This window comes from Anguilla anguilla, chromosome 13 (genome assembly GCF_013347855.1).
Source record: "Anguilla anguilla isolate fAngAng1 chromosome 13, fAngAng1.pri, whole genome shotgun sequence".
NCBI classification, from domain to species: domain Eukaryota; kingdom Metazoa; phylum Chordata; class Actinopteri; order Anguilliformes; family Anguillidae; genus Anguilla; species Anguilla anguilla.
In genome coordinates this window covers 21,086-42,293 of record NC_049213.1, presented here as the reverse complement: position 1 = coordinate 42,293, position 21,208 = coordinate 21,086, and the positions used below count along the sequence as shown (strand labels likewise).

General features: G+C 44.4%; 1 protein-coding gene, 1 long non-coding RNA gene and 1 pseudogene across 2 annotated transcripts; 2 read left to right on the top strand and 1 right to left on the bottom strand.

Moving 5' to 3' along the window:
- Nucleotides 1-4,018: 4,018 nt before the first annotated feature.
- LOC118211329 lies at nt 4,019-8,570 on the top strand. Its single transcript, XM_035388476.1, has 3 exons — nt 4,019-5,139; nt 7,935-7,954; nt 8,532-8,570. The coding sequence occupies exons 1-3, from the start codon at nt 4,119-4,121 to the stop codon at nt 8,568-8,570; spliced, it is 1,080 nt and encodes a 359-aa protein (XP_035244367.1). The 5' UTR covers nt 4,019-4,118.
- A 155-nt stretch (nt 8,571-8,725) lies between these two features.
- Nucleotides 8,726-11,505, bottom strand: LOC118211328 (annotated as a pseudogene).
- A 2,933-nt stretch (nt 11,506-14,438) lies between these two features.
- Nucleotides 14,439-15,948, top strand: LOC118210960. Its single transcript, XR_004761939.1, has 3 exons — nt 14,439-14,852; nt 15,308-15,368; nt 15,817-15,948. It is a non-coding gene; the product is annotated as an uncharacterized LOC118210960 (long non-coding RNA).
- The last annotated feature ends 5,260 nt before the right edge of the window (nt 15,949-21,208 follow it).

Genomic DNA, 21,208 nt, shown 5'->3' with positions numbered 1-21,208 from the left:
TATTCTATCACCTGTTGGATCGATGAAGTGTAGATCAAGCCAGTTTGTACTACAAAGTTCGACAACACCCAAAGCAACATGTGTGGTATTACAAGATGACACCGTTCTCTGGAGTAAGCTGCTGCATGTGTTGTTGACGGCGTTGTTGCACTTTTTAGTACAATCTGGCTTGATTGAGAATGAATTCATTCAGTAGGTGAGAGTATAAGCTTTCTAACCATGTATAACATGTCTAATTTTGGTTTTGGAATATTGGTTTTAGGTCAACCGAAAGTTTTCTCGTCATCGCATTGAATGCATTCACTCTGTTAGCACTAGCATTCAAAGACGCTACACCTAACGAAACGTCGTCAACGAATTTGCGTAATATCTTGTGAAATACTATTATTATTGAGGACGTCTGGGTATGCCTAAGCCATGTGTTTGCTGATATACCTAGCTGACAGCGTTTTCATTTGTAATTTTTCATTTGGAATACCGTTTTATCGCGTTCACTTCCGCATTCAGCTATATCCTTTCTGGTGGCTAAGTCGCCGGGAAACCTCGTTTGAACAACACAATCCATGCATGTACGTCTTCGTCAAGGACTTACCTAAATAGTGGTATAAAGCATTTGAGTTTTACGAATGTGTGTTTTATGTAATTACGACAAAAGAGAGATATGCACTGTATCAGGGTTCTGAATACCCAGTAGATAAACCAGGTGAAAACGTAGAGCGGACTGCATCACGTGTGCAAAGCCGACCAATGCTGTAACTTCATAACTCACATATGTATGACTTCACATTACCCATTCATTTTCAATGGGAAAACTTGGCCAAGAAAAGTCATATTTCTCAAAAAACCGTGTAGCGAAACTTTCCAAAAAGTAATAGCACACGATTCCCAAAGAAGCCGGTCAACTTGACATATGGCACGTGTAAGTGGTACGAAAACTCTGGGAGGAGTAGCGGTCCAAAAAATGGGTGGAATAATAATAAATAAATTAATATGTGCGATAATAATAGTGTGTTTCCCTAAGGCAACCACACTAATTAATATAATAATAGGCTCAATCACCATTGTGTTACCTAATTCAGCGATAGATAGTGACTTAACAGATATTTATTGTAATGAAAATCTTCGAGATTATTACTTTAATGTGAAAAATAAATTGTTGTTTTCTGGTTCAAAATACATGCAATAAATCAACAAACTTTCTTATGAACTTACCTGAGCGGTACAGTTAGCCACAACCTTTGCCGATCCTTTAGCAGCAGATTTCAGACCTATGAATCCAATATCCGTTATCACTGCCATAGTTAGGGTTAATGCTATATTTGTCAAGGTAGCAGGTGCCAGTAGGCTCTTTTTCACTCCATCAGCTGCAGCAGATCCAACTACAAAGATGAGAGTCTGATGCAAGGCGTCTTGCAACTGTATCCCACTTTGTATGCCTATGGCCTTCAACATATACACAGCTGCTTCGTGTTTCCCATCAGAGGAAGAGGCTCCACGGGCCTGCTCTCCACATGTCTCCAACAGTCTCTCCTGGAGCCTCTGGATGTTCCTCCCAATCTCTTCATCTTTCTGGATGATCCCTTTCGCAGTCTTCATCGTACTGCTTGAACTCCAGTGTGGTAGGGTGGGCGTGGTTTTGCGTTGGCTGCAGAGAGAGAGTGGGCTGGGCGGCTCTCGGAACTCTGCGCCACGGCTGTTGGGGATTATTAATCAGCACTGATGGATAATTGTTTGATTGATGGACAATGTGCTGATTACCTCGACAGTGAGCCTGGACGCTTAAAAGCTGGTCGACAGAGACAGAAGCGGGCGGACTGGAGACGGAAGAAGAGCTGACGGACAGTCAGCTGTGAATTGTGTATCGTGTATCGTGTATTGTGTATTGCGAACAGAAAGCCGCGTGGCGGCCGTAAAATAAAAAAAGACGCAGTCGCGTCCAAAAAATAGCTAGTCTCTCTCATCTCTTAACCTCTTAAGGCATAAGCCAAATTTTGCCAATCCTTGCCCATTTAGGGGGTACCCTATTTCAAGCTTTATAACTCCAGACGTGAACACCACAGAGACTTGAAAAATGGCTTAAATGAAGCAAGACATTTGTACAATTTACAACACTAACACAGATTAGTTTATATTCATAATTTTGGAAGAAATAAAGTGCCACAAATGCAATTGTTTTGACAAAAAATCCAAAATAAATTTGCACTTTTTAAGTTCGCAATGAAATACTGCGAGATTGAATATATGCAGGAGGTTAAACTATACATGTGCTAGGTCAAAAACTTCTTGACCACAAGTTCATAAAATCTAAGGGTGGATATGTAGAACTACTATAGATGTATGAAGCAAAAACTAAGCAGTGTACCCAGCATCTCCAAATCTATCCAAAATGTCTAAATTATGCATTACTGTAAATCAAAACATATCCATGTATTTCACTACAAATCAACTGTTTTGACTCAAGAAAATCACTGTTGCATAATTTTCAAATGGGAATTACAAGCTTTCAGTCAGTACAGTGGTCTAAAATAGCTAGGTGTCCAGAAACATATCCAAAATCTCTCCAAAATTGAATAAAATGTTTTTTGTCCATTATAAAGCATATAAATGAGCCCCTTACGAGGGTTTAAGATGAAACATTGCTATCAGATTAAAAAAATAATGCAAAAACATTGTCACACAATGCGGTACAGTACCTAAATGTGTAATAATTAACTCGTGTGTATTTCTATACTCTGTACTCTCGTATGTTTTCTTGTATGGGGATGAGACAACATGAAAACAATTTTCACCCGTCCACCACGTTTTGGCAATGTTCCAGCTCTGACGTCATCACTGTTGCATGCTTCACAAAAACTATTACACTTCCGTCTAACGCTTACATTACAGTGTGAAATATTTACATTATATAACACCACTAACCTATTTAAAAATACTCAATTTCAAAAATAACGTATATAACCGAAATATTTTGAACGGTAATACTTACATAGCAATGATGAAATCTCCTCTATGTTCAGTAGATAGAGACAGAGACAGTATCAATGATATTGTTCTATTCGCTTCTGTTTTGCTCCAGAAAACGATGTCAGCTAGGTCTATCAGCAAACATATGGCTTAGCTATGTTCAGAAGTCCTCAATAATAATAGTATTTTCCAAGAAATTACGAAATATCCTTGAACACGTTTCGTTAGGTGCATCGTATTTGTCTGCTAACAGGGTGAATGCGTAAGTGAATATGATGCTAAGAATATTTTCTGTTACGCTGACCTATAAAACGCTATTCCAAAAGCAGAATTAGACATGTTATACATCGTTAGAAAGCTTATACTCTCGCCTACTGAATAAATGAATTGTCAATCAAGTCAGACTGTACTAAAAAGGGCGACGACGCCGTAAACAACAGGTGTGGTGTTACGCACAGCTATTTTGGAAGATACCCAGGCGTCACAGATGCGCCTATATTTCCCAAACGGATTGTCCAAGACAATATATGACCACGCAGTCTCAAAAGGGACATCTCTACACGTAAAACCAAGAGTAAGCTTTTATATTTATTCAATATTTAGTCCCAGATATTGACTGTAGAATGACATGGTATCCTTAAAAAACCCTAAAAAACTTTTTCTCGTTTATTCCGTTATTCAGTGAGCAGCGTTTTCACTGCTGTATAGGCATATCTTAGGGCTATTGACGGGTTTATCTTGTTGCTATGACGGAATACGATTTTTTAGTGGTGAAAGAATATTTTTATTAATGCCAGGATAGACAATATTGTCCATTATGTCAAGGGTGGGGGGTGTTTTTTAGATGAGACTGCAGGGAGGGGGTGCGTGTTAAATGAACGACCGGAGCGACAATGGTGGGGCTGCGAAACTCCGTTTTCGGCGTAGTTGTCATGTATCGTCTACTAATGAAACTGAAACAACGCGTTTCTGTTTTCATCTCACACGTTGGTTGTAGTAGCACCGAATGTTTGACTTTAGTAATCTAGGCACGCGGGCGTGCCCACCACTAGGGGCTGTGCGCTACGAGGTTAAACGAGCGGTGGCACTCGGCTTGCTACAGTGGTGGCCCGTACGGGGAGACGGCAGGAAGAGAGAGAGAGAGGAGGTCAGAAATGGACCCAAACCGGAGCGAGACGGCGCAGCCTCTCGTAGCGCTGGCGCGGATGCTGGAGGGGATGGCCCAAATGCAGGAGCGGCAGGCGGCCGTACACGCAGAGCAGATGGAGGCTCTGCGTGCACAAGCCTCCCTCCAGACACAGGCGCTGCGACAGCTGGCTGCCGCCGGGAAAACCAGCTCCCAGGACCCGCCGTCCCGATCCCCTCTCCGGACCAAAATGATCACCGACGATGACATCCAGGCATTCGTGGAGAGTTTTGAGGTGGCAGCGGAGGCGTGCCAGTGGCCCCACGAGGAGTGGGTAGTACACCTCCTGCCCCTCTTAACTGGGGAAGCCCAACAGGCGGCGCATGGACTGCCGCCCGGAGCCCGGGCGGATTACAAGACTGTGAAGAGGGCGATCCTGGACCGACTGGGCTGCAGCCCGGAGGATTACCGGCGCCGGTTCCGGATGGCAAACCTGGTGGCGGATGACCGTCCCTTCGCATACTCCCAAAGGCTAACCCACATGGCCCGGCGTTGGCTGCAACCAGAGATCCGGTCCGCCGGGGGCGTGGTGGAGCAGGTCATACTGGAACAGTTCCTGGAAGGGTTGCCAGAGGAAACGGGCAATTGGGTGCGCTGCCATCGCCCGACCAACCTAGAGGGGGCGGTTACCCTGGCGGAGGACCACCTAGCGCTATACCCCAGCTCCCAGCAGCAAGCACGGCCGGAACCGGCGCCCAGGAGGAGACCCCCTCCTCGTACTGGCCCCTCCTCTGTCCCCAGGGCTCTGCCCCCTCCCTTTCCTCAAACTAATCCCCCCTTTTTTCCGATTCCCTCTCCAGGTCCAGGCTCAGTGGCGGGGGGGGTCCGGCTCACAGAGGGCGCCTCAGACGCTCGGACCGGGGTGTTGGCGGTGCGGACAGCTGGGTCACCTGCGCCGCGATTGTCCACTTATGGAAGTGGGGCAGGTGGTCCGGGTGGTCGGGCCGCCCACTTCCGCTCCCGATCAGGAGGGAGCGTACTGCATCCCGGTAAGGGTGCAAGGGAGTGAACACCGGGCGCTGTTGGATTCGGGGGCTATGCAGTCCCTGATCCAGCAAAACCTGGTTCGAACCGAGGCATTGGTAAAGGCACCCTGGGTTTCCATTCGGTGTGTGCATGGAGATGTGCACAAGTATCCGGTAGTACCCGTGGAGATTTGTTACCAGGGAAAAACGCATATCGTGAAGGCTGCGGTTAGCTCCCGGCTTGCGCATCCCCTAATCTTGGGTACTGATTGGGCGGGGTTTAGGGAGATTTCTAGAAACATGCTGGGGGTGCGATCACGACCGATAGGGAAGTGTGACGTGTGTGCTGTTGACGGTGGTGACGCAGGGCCGTCCGACACGGCCGGGGCGGGGAGGGACCCAGACGAGCCTCCGGTTGAGACTCCCCGGGGTCCTGTATTCCAACCCGCGGAAGATTTCCCACTCGAGCAGTCTCGGGACGACACCTTACGCTTTGCCTATGACCAAGTGATGCGGATTGATGGTCAGCAGGTGCGCCCCGATGCAGTACTCTCGCACCCTTATTTTTCTATTATTAGGGACAGGTTGTATCGAGTGTGTCGTGACGCTCAGACCGGTGAAGAAACGACCCAGTTGTTGGTACCCAAAAACCGCCGGGAAATGGTTTTCCAGGCGGCTCATTACAACCCCATGGCGGGACACTTAGGGTATGATAAGTCACTACACCGAATAATGGCTCGGTTTTACTGGCCGGTCATTTGGGCGGACGTACGTCAGTGGTGTGCGTCCTGTCCCGAATGTCAATTAGTGAACGCCCCGGCCACCCCAAAAGCGCCTTTGCGCCCACTACCCTTAATAGAGGTGCCCTTTGATAGAATCGCTATGGACCTCATCGGGCCATTTGAACGGAGCACCCAGGGATACCGTTTCGTGTTGGTCTTGGTGGATTATGCGACCCGGTATCCCGAAGCAGTGCCGTTGCGCAATATTTCAGCTAAGAGTGTTGCACAAGCTCTATCTCCCGCGTCGGAATCCCGAAAGAGATTCTGACTGATCAGGGCACTTCGTTTATGTCACGTACACTAAATGAGCTATACGGATTACTGGGCGTCCGCTCTATTAGAACCAGTGTATACCATCCCCAAACAGATGGGCTTGTGGAGCGGTTTAATAGAACTCTGAAGTCCATGATTCGAAAGTTCATTCACGACGATAGCCGAAATTGGGATAAGTGGTTAGTCCCTCTATTATTTGCAGTGCGGGAGGTTCCCCAGGCCTCCACGGGATTTTCTCCCTTTGAACTGTTATTGGGTAGAAAACCTCGGGGAATATTGGACCTAGTTAAAGAAAGCTGGGAGGACGGTCCAAGCCCCAGCAAAAATGAGGTGCAGTACATCATGGACCTGCGAGCAAAACTCAATACACTGGGTCGGTTGTCACGGGAGAATTTGCTCGAGACTCAGGAACGTCAGCAGAGGCACTACAATAGAGGGACGAAACTACGACAATTCTCACTGGGAGATAAAGTCCTGGTATTACTTCCAACCTTCCAGTACAAAATTACTCGCCAAGTGGCAAGGGCCCTTCGTGGTCACACGACGAGTTGGGGAGGTTGATTATGAGGTGGAGCGTGCTGATAGAGAGGGAGCGAAACAGATTTATCACCTCAATTTATTAAAAGCATGGAAAGAGGTGGTGGCTGTTTCTCTGATAACGGTGGATCAGGAGAGGGACGAGCTGGGGCCGGAGGTAGTAAATTCAATCAATCAGACCCCACCCCTTTCAGATAGCCACCTCTCGCCAAGTCAGAGAGCAGACCTTGCCCTGTTGCAAAAACGGTTTGCGGATGTGTTTTCTCCCCTACCAGGACGCACGAACCTCATACACCACCATATCGACACCCCCCCCCCGGGAGTAACGGTACGTTCCTGTCCCTATAGACTGCCGGAGCACAAAAAGAAATTGGTGCAGGCAGAAATAAAGGCCATGCTGGAGTTGGGTGTAATAGAGGAGTCCCACAGTGCCTGGAATAGCCCCATTGTGCTGGTAAGTAAGCCGGATGGCTCTATTCGGTTCTGTGTGAACTATAGGAAAGTGAATGCTGTGTCACATTTTGATGCCTATCCTATGCCTAGGGTCGACGAACTCCTGGATCGGCTGGGCACGGCTCGTTTTTTTCAACACTGGATCTGCCTAAGGGCTATTGGCAGATTCCCTTGTCTGCAAAGTCCAAAGAGAAATCGGCTTTCTGCGCTCCGGACGGTTTGTACCAATCCCGAACACTTCTGTTTGGGTTGTTCGGGGCCCCAGCCACCTTCCAGCGCCTGATGGATCGGCTGCTGCGTCCGCATGCTGCGTATGCTGCTGCCTATCTGGATGACGTTATCATCCACAGTAGCAGCTGGGCACAGCATATGCGGCATGTGGGGGCGGTGCTCGAGTCCTTGAGGCAGGCGGGGCTCACGGCTAACCCAAAGAAGTGTGCGATTGGCCGAGCGGAGGTACGGTATTTGGGGTACCACTTGGGAAGTGGACAGGTGCGACCTCTGGTGGATAAAACCGCGGCGATTGCGACCTGTCCACGACCCAAGACGAAAAAAGAGGTGAGGAGGTTCTTGGGGTTGGCCGGCTACTATAGGCGGTTTATTCCGGCGTTTTCACAGCTGACCAGCCCCTTGACTGATTTAACTCGCAAAGGTGCCTCAGATCCGGTCCAGTGGACGGAGCCATGCCAGCGAGCGTTTGAGAGGGTAAAGGAAGCCCTCTGCGGGGAGCCGCTCTTGTTCACCCCTAATTTCTCTCTTCCTTTTATCCTGCAGACCGACGCATCGGACAGAGGGCTGGGGGCTGTTTTGACCAGGTGGAGGGAGTCGACCGCCCGGTGCTGTACCTCAGCCGCAAACTATCCCAGCGGGAGGCGAGGTACAGCACGGTAGAAAAGGAGTGCCTCGCCATCTGGTGGGTGGTCGGGTCCCTGCGCTACTACCTGCTGGGTCGCCCATTCACCCTCTGTTCGGACCACGCTCCCCTCCAATGGCTCCACCGCATGAAGGATACCAACCCGCGAATCACCCGTTGGTATCTGGTTCTACAGCCCTTTAATTTCAAGGTGGTTCATAGGCCGGGGGCGCAGATGGTGGTGGCGGACTTCCTCTCTCGCCCCAAAGGGGGTGGGGGGGGGGGGGTCGGTCATCGGCCGGATGGCTCCCCGGCCTAAGTCGGGCGGTGGGGGTATGTGGTAGGGTGGGCGTGGTTTTGCGTTGGCTGCAGAGAGAGAGTGGGCGGGGCGGCTCTCGGAACTCTGCGCCACGGCTGTTGGGGATTATTAATCAGCACTGATGGTTAATTGTTTGATTGATGGACAATGTGCTGATTACCTCGACAGTGAGCCTGGACACTTAAAAGCTGGTCGACAGAGACAGAAGCGGGCGGACTGGAGACGGAAGAAGAGCTGACGGACAGTCAGCCATGAATTGTGTATCATGTATCGTGTATTGTGTATTGCGAACAGAAAGCCGCGTGGCAGCCGTAAAATAAAAAAAGACGCAGTCGCGTCCAAAAAAATAACTTGTCTCTCTCATCTCTTAAACGAGCGGTGGCACTCGGCTTGCTACATCCAGGTTTCCGCCAGCTTGAGAAACACGTTGACTGTTGTGGCAGAGATTACACTAGCCCCTCCCAGCAGGGCCAGGAATGGGGCAGCGGCCCCCCCTGTGCACAAAGTGAGAATCCCCGCCCCAACCAGTGCAGTTCCCCCAGCCACTTGAAAACTATTTGTTACCACCTGACCTTTGTTAATCTCCTCACGTAGATTCTCCAGCTTCCGAGCCAGAGCCATGAGCTGTTGCTTACGGAGTTTCCTCTGCTTCAGCCAGGAGAAGAGCTCCTCACACAGTTCAGATGCGATGTCCATGGAGGAAAAGTGCAAAAGAGCTGTGAGAAAGAAAGATTATTTGTATTTATACAAATATAAATGTATATATTTATACCATGGTTCGGATAAATACTCAATTTTGATTGGTTGATGGCCCTGCTGTATTCCCCAGTGATTGCCCAGTGTTCTAAAAATGAACACTGAACATGTCAAACTTCAGCATTAATGGCAATGTGAAATTCAGCATACTACAAACAATATAGGCTATCTTGCCTCACCGAAATGACATAAGATGTATTTCAAAGCAATGCTACCCAATACTTCCTCAATTCTTTCAAGTCACTTGGCGCTGTGTGTATAAGCATGCACTACATGGACAGGCCAAACATATGTGTGGATGGCTCTCTCACAGTCAAGATTGATTGAATAGGCGTGTATATGTCCAATTTGTATTGATATGTATGTGTTTCGCTGCCCAGCCTTTCTGTTGCATGAATGATAGTATGTGTCTTGGTATAAGTGTGTGTTCGTAAATGTGAATGTAACATGCTGCGAGGGAAATGTCCCCATGGGGATAAAGAAGTTCTCTTTGTATGTATGTACAATATGTGTTTCACATGCAGTATTTATTGTATGCAGCAGATATACAATAACTTGCACATGTACTCAAATTCAGTTCAGAAGCAAGTACAAACATGTTTTCTGGAGAAATATGCTTCCTGTAGTTACTCAGCAGCAGTTTTGTACATTAATTTCAATGTGTTCCATGAGGCAATTCGAAATATTTAGATTTTTGTCATTTTGATATCAATACTTTTGAGTAACTTGGCATTTTTGTATGTTGAAACGTGTTTTTTATGAGATTGAACATATACTTAACCGCAACATAGAAAGATATGTCATCAATAACTGTAAAATCAGTGAATTAGCCAACATTGAGTGCCTTGATGTTTGATGGGGAGTGCTGAGCAACTTCAAAATTCAATTGAGCACCTTTGGGTCCTTGTTAGTCTTGATATGTTTCATTGGTATCTGGTAAACCAGTGTTGCTGAAACACTACATCATATAGGAACCTCAAATATTTTTATTTGTAAAGAGATATAGCTGGATTTCCTGGATTTCCATTCATGATGTGCACTGTCTGTGAATGAAAGGAGTCATGTTTAGTACGACATAGCTCAGGAGGTAAGAGCGGTTGTCTGGCAGTCGGAGGGTTGCCAGTTCGATCCCTGCTCTGGGCGTGTCGAAGTGTCCCTGAGCAAGACACCTAATCCCTAACTGCTCTGGTGAATGCGAGGCATCAATTGTAAAGCGCTTTGGATAAAAGCGCTATATAAATGCAGTCCATTTACCATTTACCCCCCAATTCCCATAGAGATCCATTCAAATGCAAAGAGTTTTAGTACCGCTTGTAGGACAACCTGAAAATAATATATCCAGACTCTGATGATGTTGATAGGTCACGGGCATCAGGAAGTCATGGCATGCAAAGGATATGCAACCAAGTATAAAAATATGACAATTTAATCTATGATTATGTTAATTTGTCCAATTATTTTTGAGCCCCTAAAATTTGGGGGGACTATGTATAAAAAAGGCTGTAGGTCCTACAATGTTCACTTGATATGGATGTAAATATGGTCAAATCAAAGCTGAAAGTCTGCACTTTAACCACATTGTGACTGTTTTATGTCAACTGTCTGTTTGTTGGAGAACAGAATGAAAACAACAAAAAAAATGTGTCCCTGTCCAAACACAGAGACCAATTAAATGGCTTCATACTAACATCTGTTTCCAGTATCAGTGCATCACTCTGCTGTTTGAAATGAGCCATCAGCACCAGCAGAACATATGGAGCTGCCACACTGGTATTGCTTCGGGTCAGAACAGCCTTGACTTCACTATTGGTAGGGTTTTTCTTGAGGAACTCCATGATATTTCGCCCATTTCCTTCAAGAGATGCTTCCAGTTTTCTAAAAATGTTGATGTCTGATAACATCTCAAAATGTGTACACATACTCCTAGGGACAAACAGGTATGGCCACTGAGATTTCAGATATTCAAGTGTGTGGGCCGGTGTTGTGTTTATCATCTTGCGCTGTAAGTAGTACGTTGCCTCCATGAGATTCTGTACTTTCAATCCAGACAAGCCCTCACGAGATTAGAACTCCAAAAGTATCTTCTTTTTCTCTTCCAGTGTGCTTTCTGTTTCTTCAGGTGGAAGGTCTGGCTGCCACCGTGTGCAGCCATAGCTATCTGCAAGGCCTGTGTTTGGCTTTGCCCCTGTGGTGACAGACCTGCGCCGTGCCAAAGTGTTATTTCTGTTTAAATGCTCAACATGAAGTTTTATTTGACTCAGGAGAGATGCATATCCTCCCCCTATAAATTTCCCTTCTATCATGTCAGCGAAGGACTGTGGAAACTCGTTGACAATCTTGACAGAAATTATGAGGCACTGCGACCACGAAGGGTTGGCCTTAAACTTTCTCATTTTGTCCACCAAGACCCGAACCATTTGCCTTCTATCTGCTGGTGAGGACCTTATCCCACTTTCAATGGCAGTACGAATACCTGGTGGCATTTTCTCCCAGGGTACCTGGAAAGTTTCTGGCCATTTTTGCTTTACTGGTGGCCATGTGGATTGTGATGGTGAAGGGCTACCGGATCTCGAGGAGCTTGACAGTGATGAACTGCCTTCTGGGGACTGGAGTAGTGGGGTAGCACAACTTATGGCATCTGGCAATGAAAACAAAAATCTATCATTATTAATATTGACTAAAGTGATGCCATAATTAATTAAATAAAACAATAAGCATTTTAATACACTCTTTAATTTGGTAGTGAAGTAGTAAATATACAGTACCTGCTCATTTCCATGCATTTAAAAGTTTTCTGCACTGAATTGGTCGAATAACCTCTGCAATTTCCTGTTCTCTTATGTACTGCAAGTCATCTTTGCTTTCCACTCCCTGGTGTAAGATCGTTTCAACCAACAGAGTGAGCGTCTCTTCTGGCACACTTGGCAGGACAGAAATGACTGCGTCCTTGATGCTCTCACTTATATCAGACATTCTGAAGGAAAGGAGTGGTGAAGGGCTATTAGAGACAGACCATTCCAGGTTTGTATTTGGTCAGTTGTTTTCTTTAAGTTGTATCCAATGCCACAGCGTCCATATAGAAGAACTGGTTAATTATTTCAGTGTCGGGAATTTGGATTTATGAGATCGCTAATAACGTAATCAGCTGTTTTTAAAACGGATGACGCACACACCTGCTACCGAATACAGGAGCTTCTTCGTTCACTGCGCAATCGCGCCTTTTATTTGCCCCAGGCATTTAAAAAGCCTTAAATGTAACGCTGCGTGTGCACAAAACACCTGTGAGGGCATGCATTTCTTATAATGAATGTCAATATTACTAGTAATAGCGGTGATGCTTGATTATTGGCGAATTCGGCATATTAATTGTCTTTACTGGCGATATGGACGCCTACTGCATGTCCCGAACAGGGCTGTGGCAGCGCATTCCGGTGCCCACGCGATCTATCTGGAGGACGTGTACCGCTTGTAAATTGTCTCCAATTACACCAAGTTCGTTTTAGATGTACTGGCTAATTATATCTGTCTCGGGAATTTGGATTTATGAGATCGCTAATAGCATTATACTCTGTATTTAAAACGGGTGACGCACACAACTGCTGCCGATTACAGGTTAGTATTCTATCAATTATTTTGTTTAAATTGTATCCAGTGCCACAGCGTTCGTTATAGAAGAATTGGTGAATTATTTCTGTGTCGGGAATTCAGATTTATGAGATCGCTATTCGCCTAACGAACTGCGGAAGCGCATTCCGGTGCCCACGCAGGTGCTTTTTCGTTAACTGTGGAGCCCAATCGCCTCTTTTATTTGCCCCAGGCATTTAAAAGGCCTCATTATTCATTAAGCTAGCTGCATTCAAAATCCGTTTTAGAAAGACGCTATGTCTACGAACACACCGTTTTAAAAGGGTGACAGTGCTAGGCAGATGGATTTGTGCTAAGTCTGAAAATGCAGGCATCCCATTTCGTGGTGATTTCATTATGGCGTGTGCTATTTACAGCTGCTCTAGACGACCATAAAATAATCCTCCTCTTAAGTTTTTCGGTATCCGAGTCATTTTTACTATTTCCTTTAGCCTACTTAACCAAATAATTACTTGGCAGAAAGCGTAATCAGCTTGCTATATTTGGTAGTCCAGTAGTAGCCTGTGCTAAAACAGTTCGCAACTTCGGCTACCAAGCCATTTGACTAGCTAGCTAACCTTAACCGGCAAACATTCAATCTGTCAAACGTGTTTGGCGGCTTGTCAGTCGTGTACATTCCGTAAATGTCTACCTGGGCCATGCTTCACGCATGTGACAAAGCTACTATAATCCCGATTTTGGGATAAACACTTTTTCAGTTTCACGAAGCGAATTAAGAGTTTCAAGGTTCATTTGCTGAATATACAACACACGATGAAATCACACACACAGAATTTAACGAAATTAACCATCTTGGCATTTAGAAAGGAACATGTTTTTAGCATTTAAGAGACCGACAAGCTAGGCATTTAAGACAGTGGTTCTCAGAATCGGTTCTGGGGGCTCCTTGCGTATATTGGCTTTTCTCCATTGGTTTTGATGATTTACAAGAAAAAAATAATAGCCTAATAATAATTAGAAATTCAACGTAGGCTACATTATTTTTCTTCATGCACCAGGTGGAAAACTTGCCGTACAAAGTGCGTTGTCATATTTACACGCCTGCAGATCAGTTATTAAAATACTTGGTAGATTTGTTAATCACCGCTGAGTGTTAATTTTTGTTCGGTAGAAAGTGATTTGCGAACGATCGGTCACCTAGCGTCACCCAGCAAGTGAACACCACAAACGGCGATGGAGTAGCTAGTAGTAGCAGGCTCATTATCTGACTGGCGAAAACCTACGACGATAACTTGCTCGGTTAACAGATCTACCAGACAGTTATACGAAAATTTGCCTAGTCAAATCACCAGTAGCCTACACATCTCCGATTGATTGACCATCAGTGTAGTCAATGTTCTTCCCCTGTGGTTCATATTGCTAACGCGTGAGCTAACCACGGACAGCCTACCTAGCTCACTGGCAAGCTGATATGCTAGCTAAGCATATTCGTTTTGCTGAGAAACATAAATTGAAGATAACTGAACATAGCCTAATTGTATTTTTAATGTCATACATAACGTGATTACATGACACAGTACAGTCACGGATGGAAATTAAACTCCGTAAACATCTGATAATATATTTTAAAACATAACGGCAGACAGTCAGCTAGCCTCGTTCAGGTTGAGGGGCTTTTCCGCACCGGACTGTCAATCAAATTATAAAATCACAAAACCGCTTAACTCTATGGTTTTGGTTCCAAATCGAGAAAATGGCCGCGCCCGCCATTGAGCTTCTAAACGTGTTTTAGAGACCCACGGAGAGTCAATGGGTGACGTCACAGTAGCTGTGTCCATATTTTTTACAGTCTCTGATTTTAACCCAATCTCTCCTGGTCAACACACTTTCCCCTTACGTCACATCCTTACTAGGGTAGTCTTCCAACTACTCTCGGGAAAGTAATACAGTGCCTCCTAGTGGTCAGAATACACTCAACCTGTAACATCTATTATTGAACACAACAAATTGCATGGTATGAAACGGGAATGAACTATTTTTTCTTGATAAAATCATTGTTTTCATAGAACTTACGACCAGAGATGTTTGCTTAACAACGGTGCGACTAGAACTACAAACCAGAGTGTCTGCATAAGGACGGTCCAATTAGAACTACGAAGCAGAGTTTTGCTTGACAACGGTAAGATAATATGCCCAAACGCCCGCAGAAGAACATTTCACGTCCAGCTGATTAAATCTATAAAAATCAATAAATATAAAAGCAAACTCATTGTCATTGTTGGTACACGGCATGAAATTGATGTGAAATTACAGGGAAATTCCTACAGTAATCTGCTGTTTTATTGATATACGGCACATTGCTTAAGACAGAACAGCATTGTGGGCGTTTTGCTCTTAACTGCATAACACCGTTTGAATTTTCAGTAATTAACTGGAAATTGCTATGGATATTGGGAAGCCGTTGGTTAGTAGTGGCGACAGAGAATTTGCTAACAAAGCAATGCCAAGTTTCGAGTGTCACACCTAATAGGCTACGCGAATTTAAAAGTAATTATATCACAATTTGTTCGTTTTTGATTTCCAACAGAATACGTTGATCTGTATTTCACATAAATTTTCTTGTTCTTTTCCAAGGCAACCCTGTACTTTGAGTATTTTTTGTTGCAGCTGGCTAGAGTGTCGCCGGATTGTGCAGGTAGGCTACGTGCGTTTCGAATTCATCAAACTAGTTAGTATCATAACGGCCAATCATTCGCCAGCGATAGCTTAGTATGAAAGCATGTTTACATGTCAGTATTGTGGTCACCAATGCTTAACGAAGTATGCGTTTGTTAGGCATATGAAAGTACATGCGAGTCTTCCAACCGCGTTGTTTAAATGCGCCTTTTTTGATTGCTCCCGTTCGTTCAGAAACATGACGCAGTTGGAATGTCATGTATATCGAGAGCATAAAGATAAGAGGAGAGCACAGGTAACTGCAATCGAGTGTGTATCTTGTCATGTAGAATTTTGCAATGTTAGATGCAATGATTTATCCAGTTTAAACTCTCATATCGGAGAGGGCAGGGCCGTTTCTTGTCCATTTCGTCAGTGTGGGAGAACGTTTTCAGTCGTCTCTTCCTTTATTTCTAATTTTTCCACAGTACACAAGTCTTGTACAGTATCCAGTCTTCTGGGCCATGTAACAGTAGGAACAGAGACGAGACTAACGGCAACCAATGAACAAGTTGAGGATGTTTCAGTGTTGGAGGGGGATTTGACTGACGACGTAACGTAAGTGATGATAACGAGGGAGACCAAGCAGCGGTGCTGCCAGAGAGAGCAGATGAATCCCTTTTCTTGAACAATTTGGCTTTCTTTTATTTAAAGTTGCAGGCAAAACTTTTACTGCCAGCATCAGTCATATAGTCTATTATTGAGGATTTTCAAGCAGTGCATGATATCAGTCAGTCTCATTTACTTCATAAGTTGGACGAAAAGCTGGTATCATTGGATATCTCTGACCGTGAGAGAGAGAGGTTCTTAAATCCGAGGATTTGTTTCGGGCATGCAACACTGGTACCTTGAAAACTGATCAAAGACAAAAAACGGTTTTTAAAAATCAGTTTAGATACATTGAGCCAGTCCCACCTTATCTTGGAAAGAATGATATGGGATCACAGAGTGGCTTTAGTGAAAACTTCAGTAAAGGCACCCATTTCTGCAGATTATGTACTAGAGCCCGACCGATATATCTATAATATATTAATATATATTATATAATAAACAAAAAAAAAAACGATGATTATTTATCTGTACTTGTCTGCTTGAACGTTGTAATTGCTATTTACTACAATTATCCAGTAGAGGGAGCTCTAATACAAGTGTGAACTGCAGCAGCTGACGCGCTACTTCTCTAATAAGACGTTTGTTACTCGTGCCTCATCCAATATTCTCCACTGCAAGACTTGTCTGCACAGATTCGGTTGCGGCAATAAAGGTATGTAGATTTAGTGAAAGTTTTTAATTAAATGCGTTTATACGACCACTATGTTTATCAATCCTCATTATCAAACGAGCGAGCTAGCTAACATATTTGGTTCACTTTAGCAAGCTAGCAAGCCTTTATGAACTGGAAGTGAGCACATAAGCAGCGTAGGATCTACATTTCCAGAGGACATCGCTGTATTCTCAAATAAATAACCAGCCAAAATAAAATGGTGATTGAATGTGTCACACATTTGTTTTTTTTTTGTTGTTTTTTATCTGAGATAATGATATTAGCTACTATATGATGTTTTGTAAATAGCCAAGGCGTGATTGCAAGCGAGTGTCATCTTGTCACGCGTCATCGTAGCAAGCTAACCAGACAGTAAAAAAAGCAGATAAAACACTTCGAACATGAATCATTTTAAGCCATGTTATCTAGCTTTGTCGTGATAACATGAGAGAAGGATTGCTGTTGGAGAACTGAATCAACCAATAGTTAGCGCGGGTAACCTGCACGAAAGCTCATACATATAAGAAAATACAATAAGAAAATATAATTAATTTAACTTACTGAGAAAATATAATAAGAAATAACGAGGCTGTGTCATAGCTAATGCGTTATTGCGAGCGAGTGTGTCATCTAGTCACGCGTCAGAGCGCATTGTAGTTATTTTCACCGTCTAATTCTTATGGACAGGGAAGCTCGTTTGATAGTCTTAGTAGGAATAAAATAAGAAAATATAATTAATGTACTGAGAATAGATACTAAGAAATAATAATAACAAATTAATAATAACAACAATAATAATAATAATAATCATAAAAATACATGTTTGAAACTGGAAAAGGGATTTTTTACATTAATTTTTTTATAGATGTTGGAAAAGAAAGGAGTAAAAGCAAGGTGTGGAGTTATTTTGATTTCACACACTTAAATATAGTGTTAATATGTATATTTAATTTAATATCATCTTTAACTTTTTTTATCTAAAAAGTTTTGTTTGTTTATTTAAATTTTTTTTTGTTTGCTTATAAGTTAAATGTTCTTAAATATAGAAACTTTAATAAAATATAAGTTTTTCAAATTGATTTGAAAATGTTGCACTTTTTGACAAAATATCGGTCAAAACATCGGTAATCGGTGGGCTAGGACTCCCCAAAATCAGGATTGGCACCGGACCCAAAAATCTGGCATCGGTCGGGTTCTATTATGTACTGTTGGCCATGCTCAATTTTTGTCATCTCCCTTCACAACAGGTGAAAAGAAAACAATTGCATCATACAAAGACAGCGTGCAGCACAGCATGCAGCATAACGTAAGTACATCAAAACTGTCACTGGGAATTAAATTTGATTTGATTCCAAATTTATCAAATTAACCCACTTCCATGTGTGCCAACTTGGTCTGCCTCCTTGTCTGGGCCATGACTTATTTGAGGGTATCGTCGCATATGACTTCGCTCTATACCTAAGTCATTTTGTCACAAATCAGAAATTCTTCACGTATAGAGAACTGAATGGACAGCTTAATCACTTCAGGTACCTCGGCGATGACGCCAGCAATAAGCCATGCGAAATGAATCCAGGAAGTGAGAAATTGAGTGGACATGCTGTCCAGAATTGGTGTTTCCTTAGACTTCTGCCTCTCTTGATTGGGGACAAAATTTAAAATCCAGTTGAAAATGAAGTTTGGCAATTTGTGTTGCTGCTAAGGCAAAAAGTTGAAATTGTTTGTGCTCCTGCCATTGCAACTAGTCAGATGGCCTACTTGAAAGTCCTTATTGAGGAGTATTTGCCGAGTCGACAGTATTGTTTTCCTAATCACCCACTTAAGCCGAAACATCATGTAACCCGTTAGAAAAATAGCAACGTTTTAAAAGAGTCCTGTAGCTTTAAGAAAAGGGAGGCTCCCTACCTAACTGTTAGGAGGACTTGTTTTGCGTCCCTAATTAGTTTTATTGGCTGTAACAGGCAGTAATGTCTTAAGATCATTCTGGAAAATAGTTAGCCCCGCCCACTCCCAGGGACTTGGTTGAGACTGTTTGTCGCACAGCAAGAGGGGAGAACGGGAGAAAGAAAAAGACGATTAGAAGTAACAAATCATAATCGTTAATTTAAGCAGTGAACCTAAAGAGTAGCTCCGTAAATGACCCACGGACCAAATATTTTCCAGATCGCACACTTCAATCTCTTTCCTTGGGATCTTGGTAAGTTAAATGTTAAATTTGCTAAAGTATCGTAACTGTAGCAGCAACACGTGTGCTATTGACTCTGTGTTTCCTTGAAAATAGCATTAGCCACACGTGGCGTTTAATATTTTTCAGTTTGCACACTTCAGTTTCTTCCTTTGGGATTTCAGCGAGTTTAAATTTGAAATTTAGCTAAAATATCGCCATTGTAGCAGCAACACGTGTGTTATTAACTCCGTGTTTCCTTGAAAATAGCATTAGCCACACGTGGTATGTATAGCTATTGAGTTTCTCTCATATAAAGTTGAATGTTGCTATTTGAAAGCGTGAATCGCACTGTTATTGTATCATACGTGTATGAATGTGCTATGTAACATGTGTATGAATGTGCCATGTAATAACCTTGTGTTAATTTTAAGTAGGCTATAGCTCATTCAAGGTGGCTATTAGTTGAGCCTATGCACTTAAATGAAGTTAGCTAATGCAGTACTGTTAGAAACCATGCACTAGCGCTTAGCAAGTGCGCTACATTTGGGTATATGATGTAGCCATATCTTCTATTGTGCATGACAGTGCAAGAGGGTTAGTTCACATGCATTTAAATGATTTTACAATCAACTAATGATTTACTTGATTGTTAAAGGTTTATTGCCATGTATTTATATTGAGTTCATGGTTTAAAAAATTATTTGCTATAGTTACATCAGAATCAGAATCAGAATCGGGTTTATTGCCAAGTAGGTTTACACATACAAGGAATTTGTTTTGGTCAGGTGGTGCGTAACAGTGAACATAAAATAAGATAAATAGAGTAAGATGAACAATAGTGCAGTAAAAAACATAACAGACATAACATAACATAACATAACATAAACATAGTGCAAAACAATAACAATAGTGCAAGGGGATAAAGTGGTTTTAAGTACAGGTGCTGTCTGTTGGTGTCCGTGGGGGTCAGGATAACAGTACAGTGACAGTGGCATCAGTGGGGGTCCCGGGCCTTGGTGATAAGGCCAGCTGCAGTCGGGAAAAAACTGTTCTTATGACGTGAGGTTTTGGTCCTGATGGACCGCAGCCTCCTGCCGGAGGGGAGTGTTTGCAAGAGTTTGTGTCCAGGGTGGGAGGGGTCGGCCACAATCTTTCCTGCCCGCCTCAGGGCCCTGGAGGTGTGCAGGTCCTGGAGGGATGGCAGATTGCAGCCAATCACCCTCTCAGCGGCGCGAATGATACGCTGCAGTCTGCCCTTGTCCTTGGCAGTGGCAGCAGCGTACCAGATGGTGATGGAGGAGGTGAGGATGGACTCAATGATGGCAGTGTAGAAGTGCACCATCATTGTCATTGGCAGGTTGAACTTCTTCAGCTGCCGCAGGAAGTACATCCTCTGCTGAGCCTTCTTGGTGAGGGAGGTGATGTTCAGCTCCCACTTGAGGTCCTGGGTGATGATGGTGCCCAGGAAGCAGAAGGACTCCACAGTGTCGACTGGGGAGTCATGCAGGGTGATGGGGGCGGGTGGGGCTGCGTTCCTTCTGAAGTCCACTACCATCTCTACTGTCTTTAGGGCGTTGAGCTCCAGGTTGTTATGGCTGCACCAGGACACCAGATGTTCAATCTCTCTCCTGTAGGCAGACTCATCCCCACCAGAGATGAGTCCAATGAGAGTGGTGTCGTCTGCAAACTTCAGGAGCTTGACTGACTGATGACTGGAGGTGCAGCTATTGGTATACAGGGAGAAGAGTAGAGGAGAAAGGACGCAGCCTTGAGGGGAGCCGGTGCTGATGGTCCGGGAGTCGGAGACGTGTTTCCCCAGCTTCACGTGCTGCTTCCTGTCAGACAGGAAGTCGGTGATCCACCTGCAGGTGCAGTCAGGCACGTGCAGCTGGGAGAGCTTGTCCTGTAGTAGAGCCGGGATGATGGTATTGAAGGCGGAGCTGAAGTCCACAAACAGGATCCTGACATAGGTTCCTGCAGTGTCCAGGTGCTGGAGGATGAAGTGGAGGGCCATGTTTACAGCATCGTCCACAGACCTGTTGGCTCTGTATGCGAACTGCAGGGGGTCCAGGAGTGGGTCCGTGATGGTTTTGAGGTGGGACAGTACAAGGCGCTCAAAAGACTTCATTACCACAGAGGTCAGGGCGACGGGTCTGTAGTCATTGAGTCCTGCGGTCCTTGTTTTTTTGGGGACGGGGATAATGGTAGAGGTCTTGAAGCAGGCTGGTACGTGGCATGTCTCCAGTGAGGTGTTAAAAATGTCTGTGAACACCGGAGACAGCTGATCGGCACAGTGCTTCAGGGTGGAGGGAGAGACAGAGTCTGGTCCAGCTGCTTTGTGGGGGTTCTGTCTCTTGAATAGTCTGTTAACGTCCCTCTCCAGGAGGGA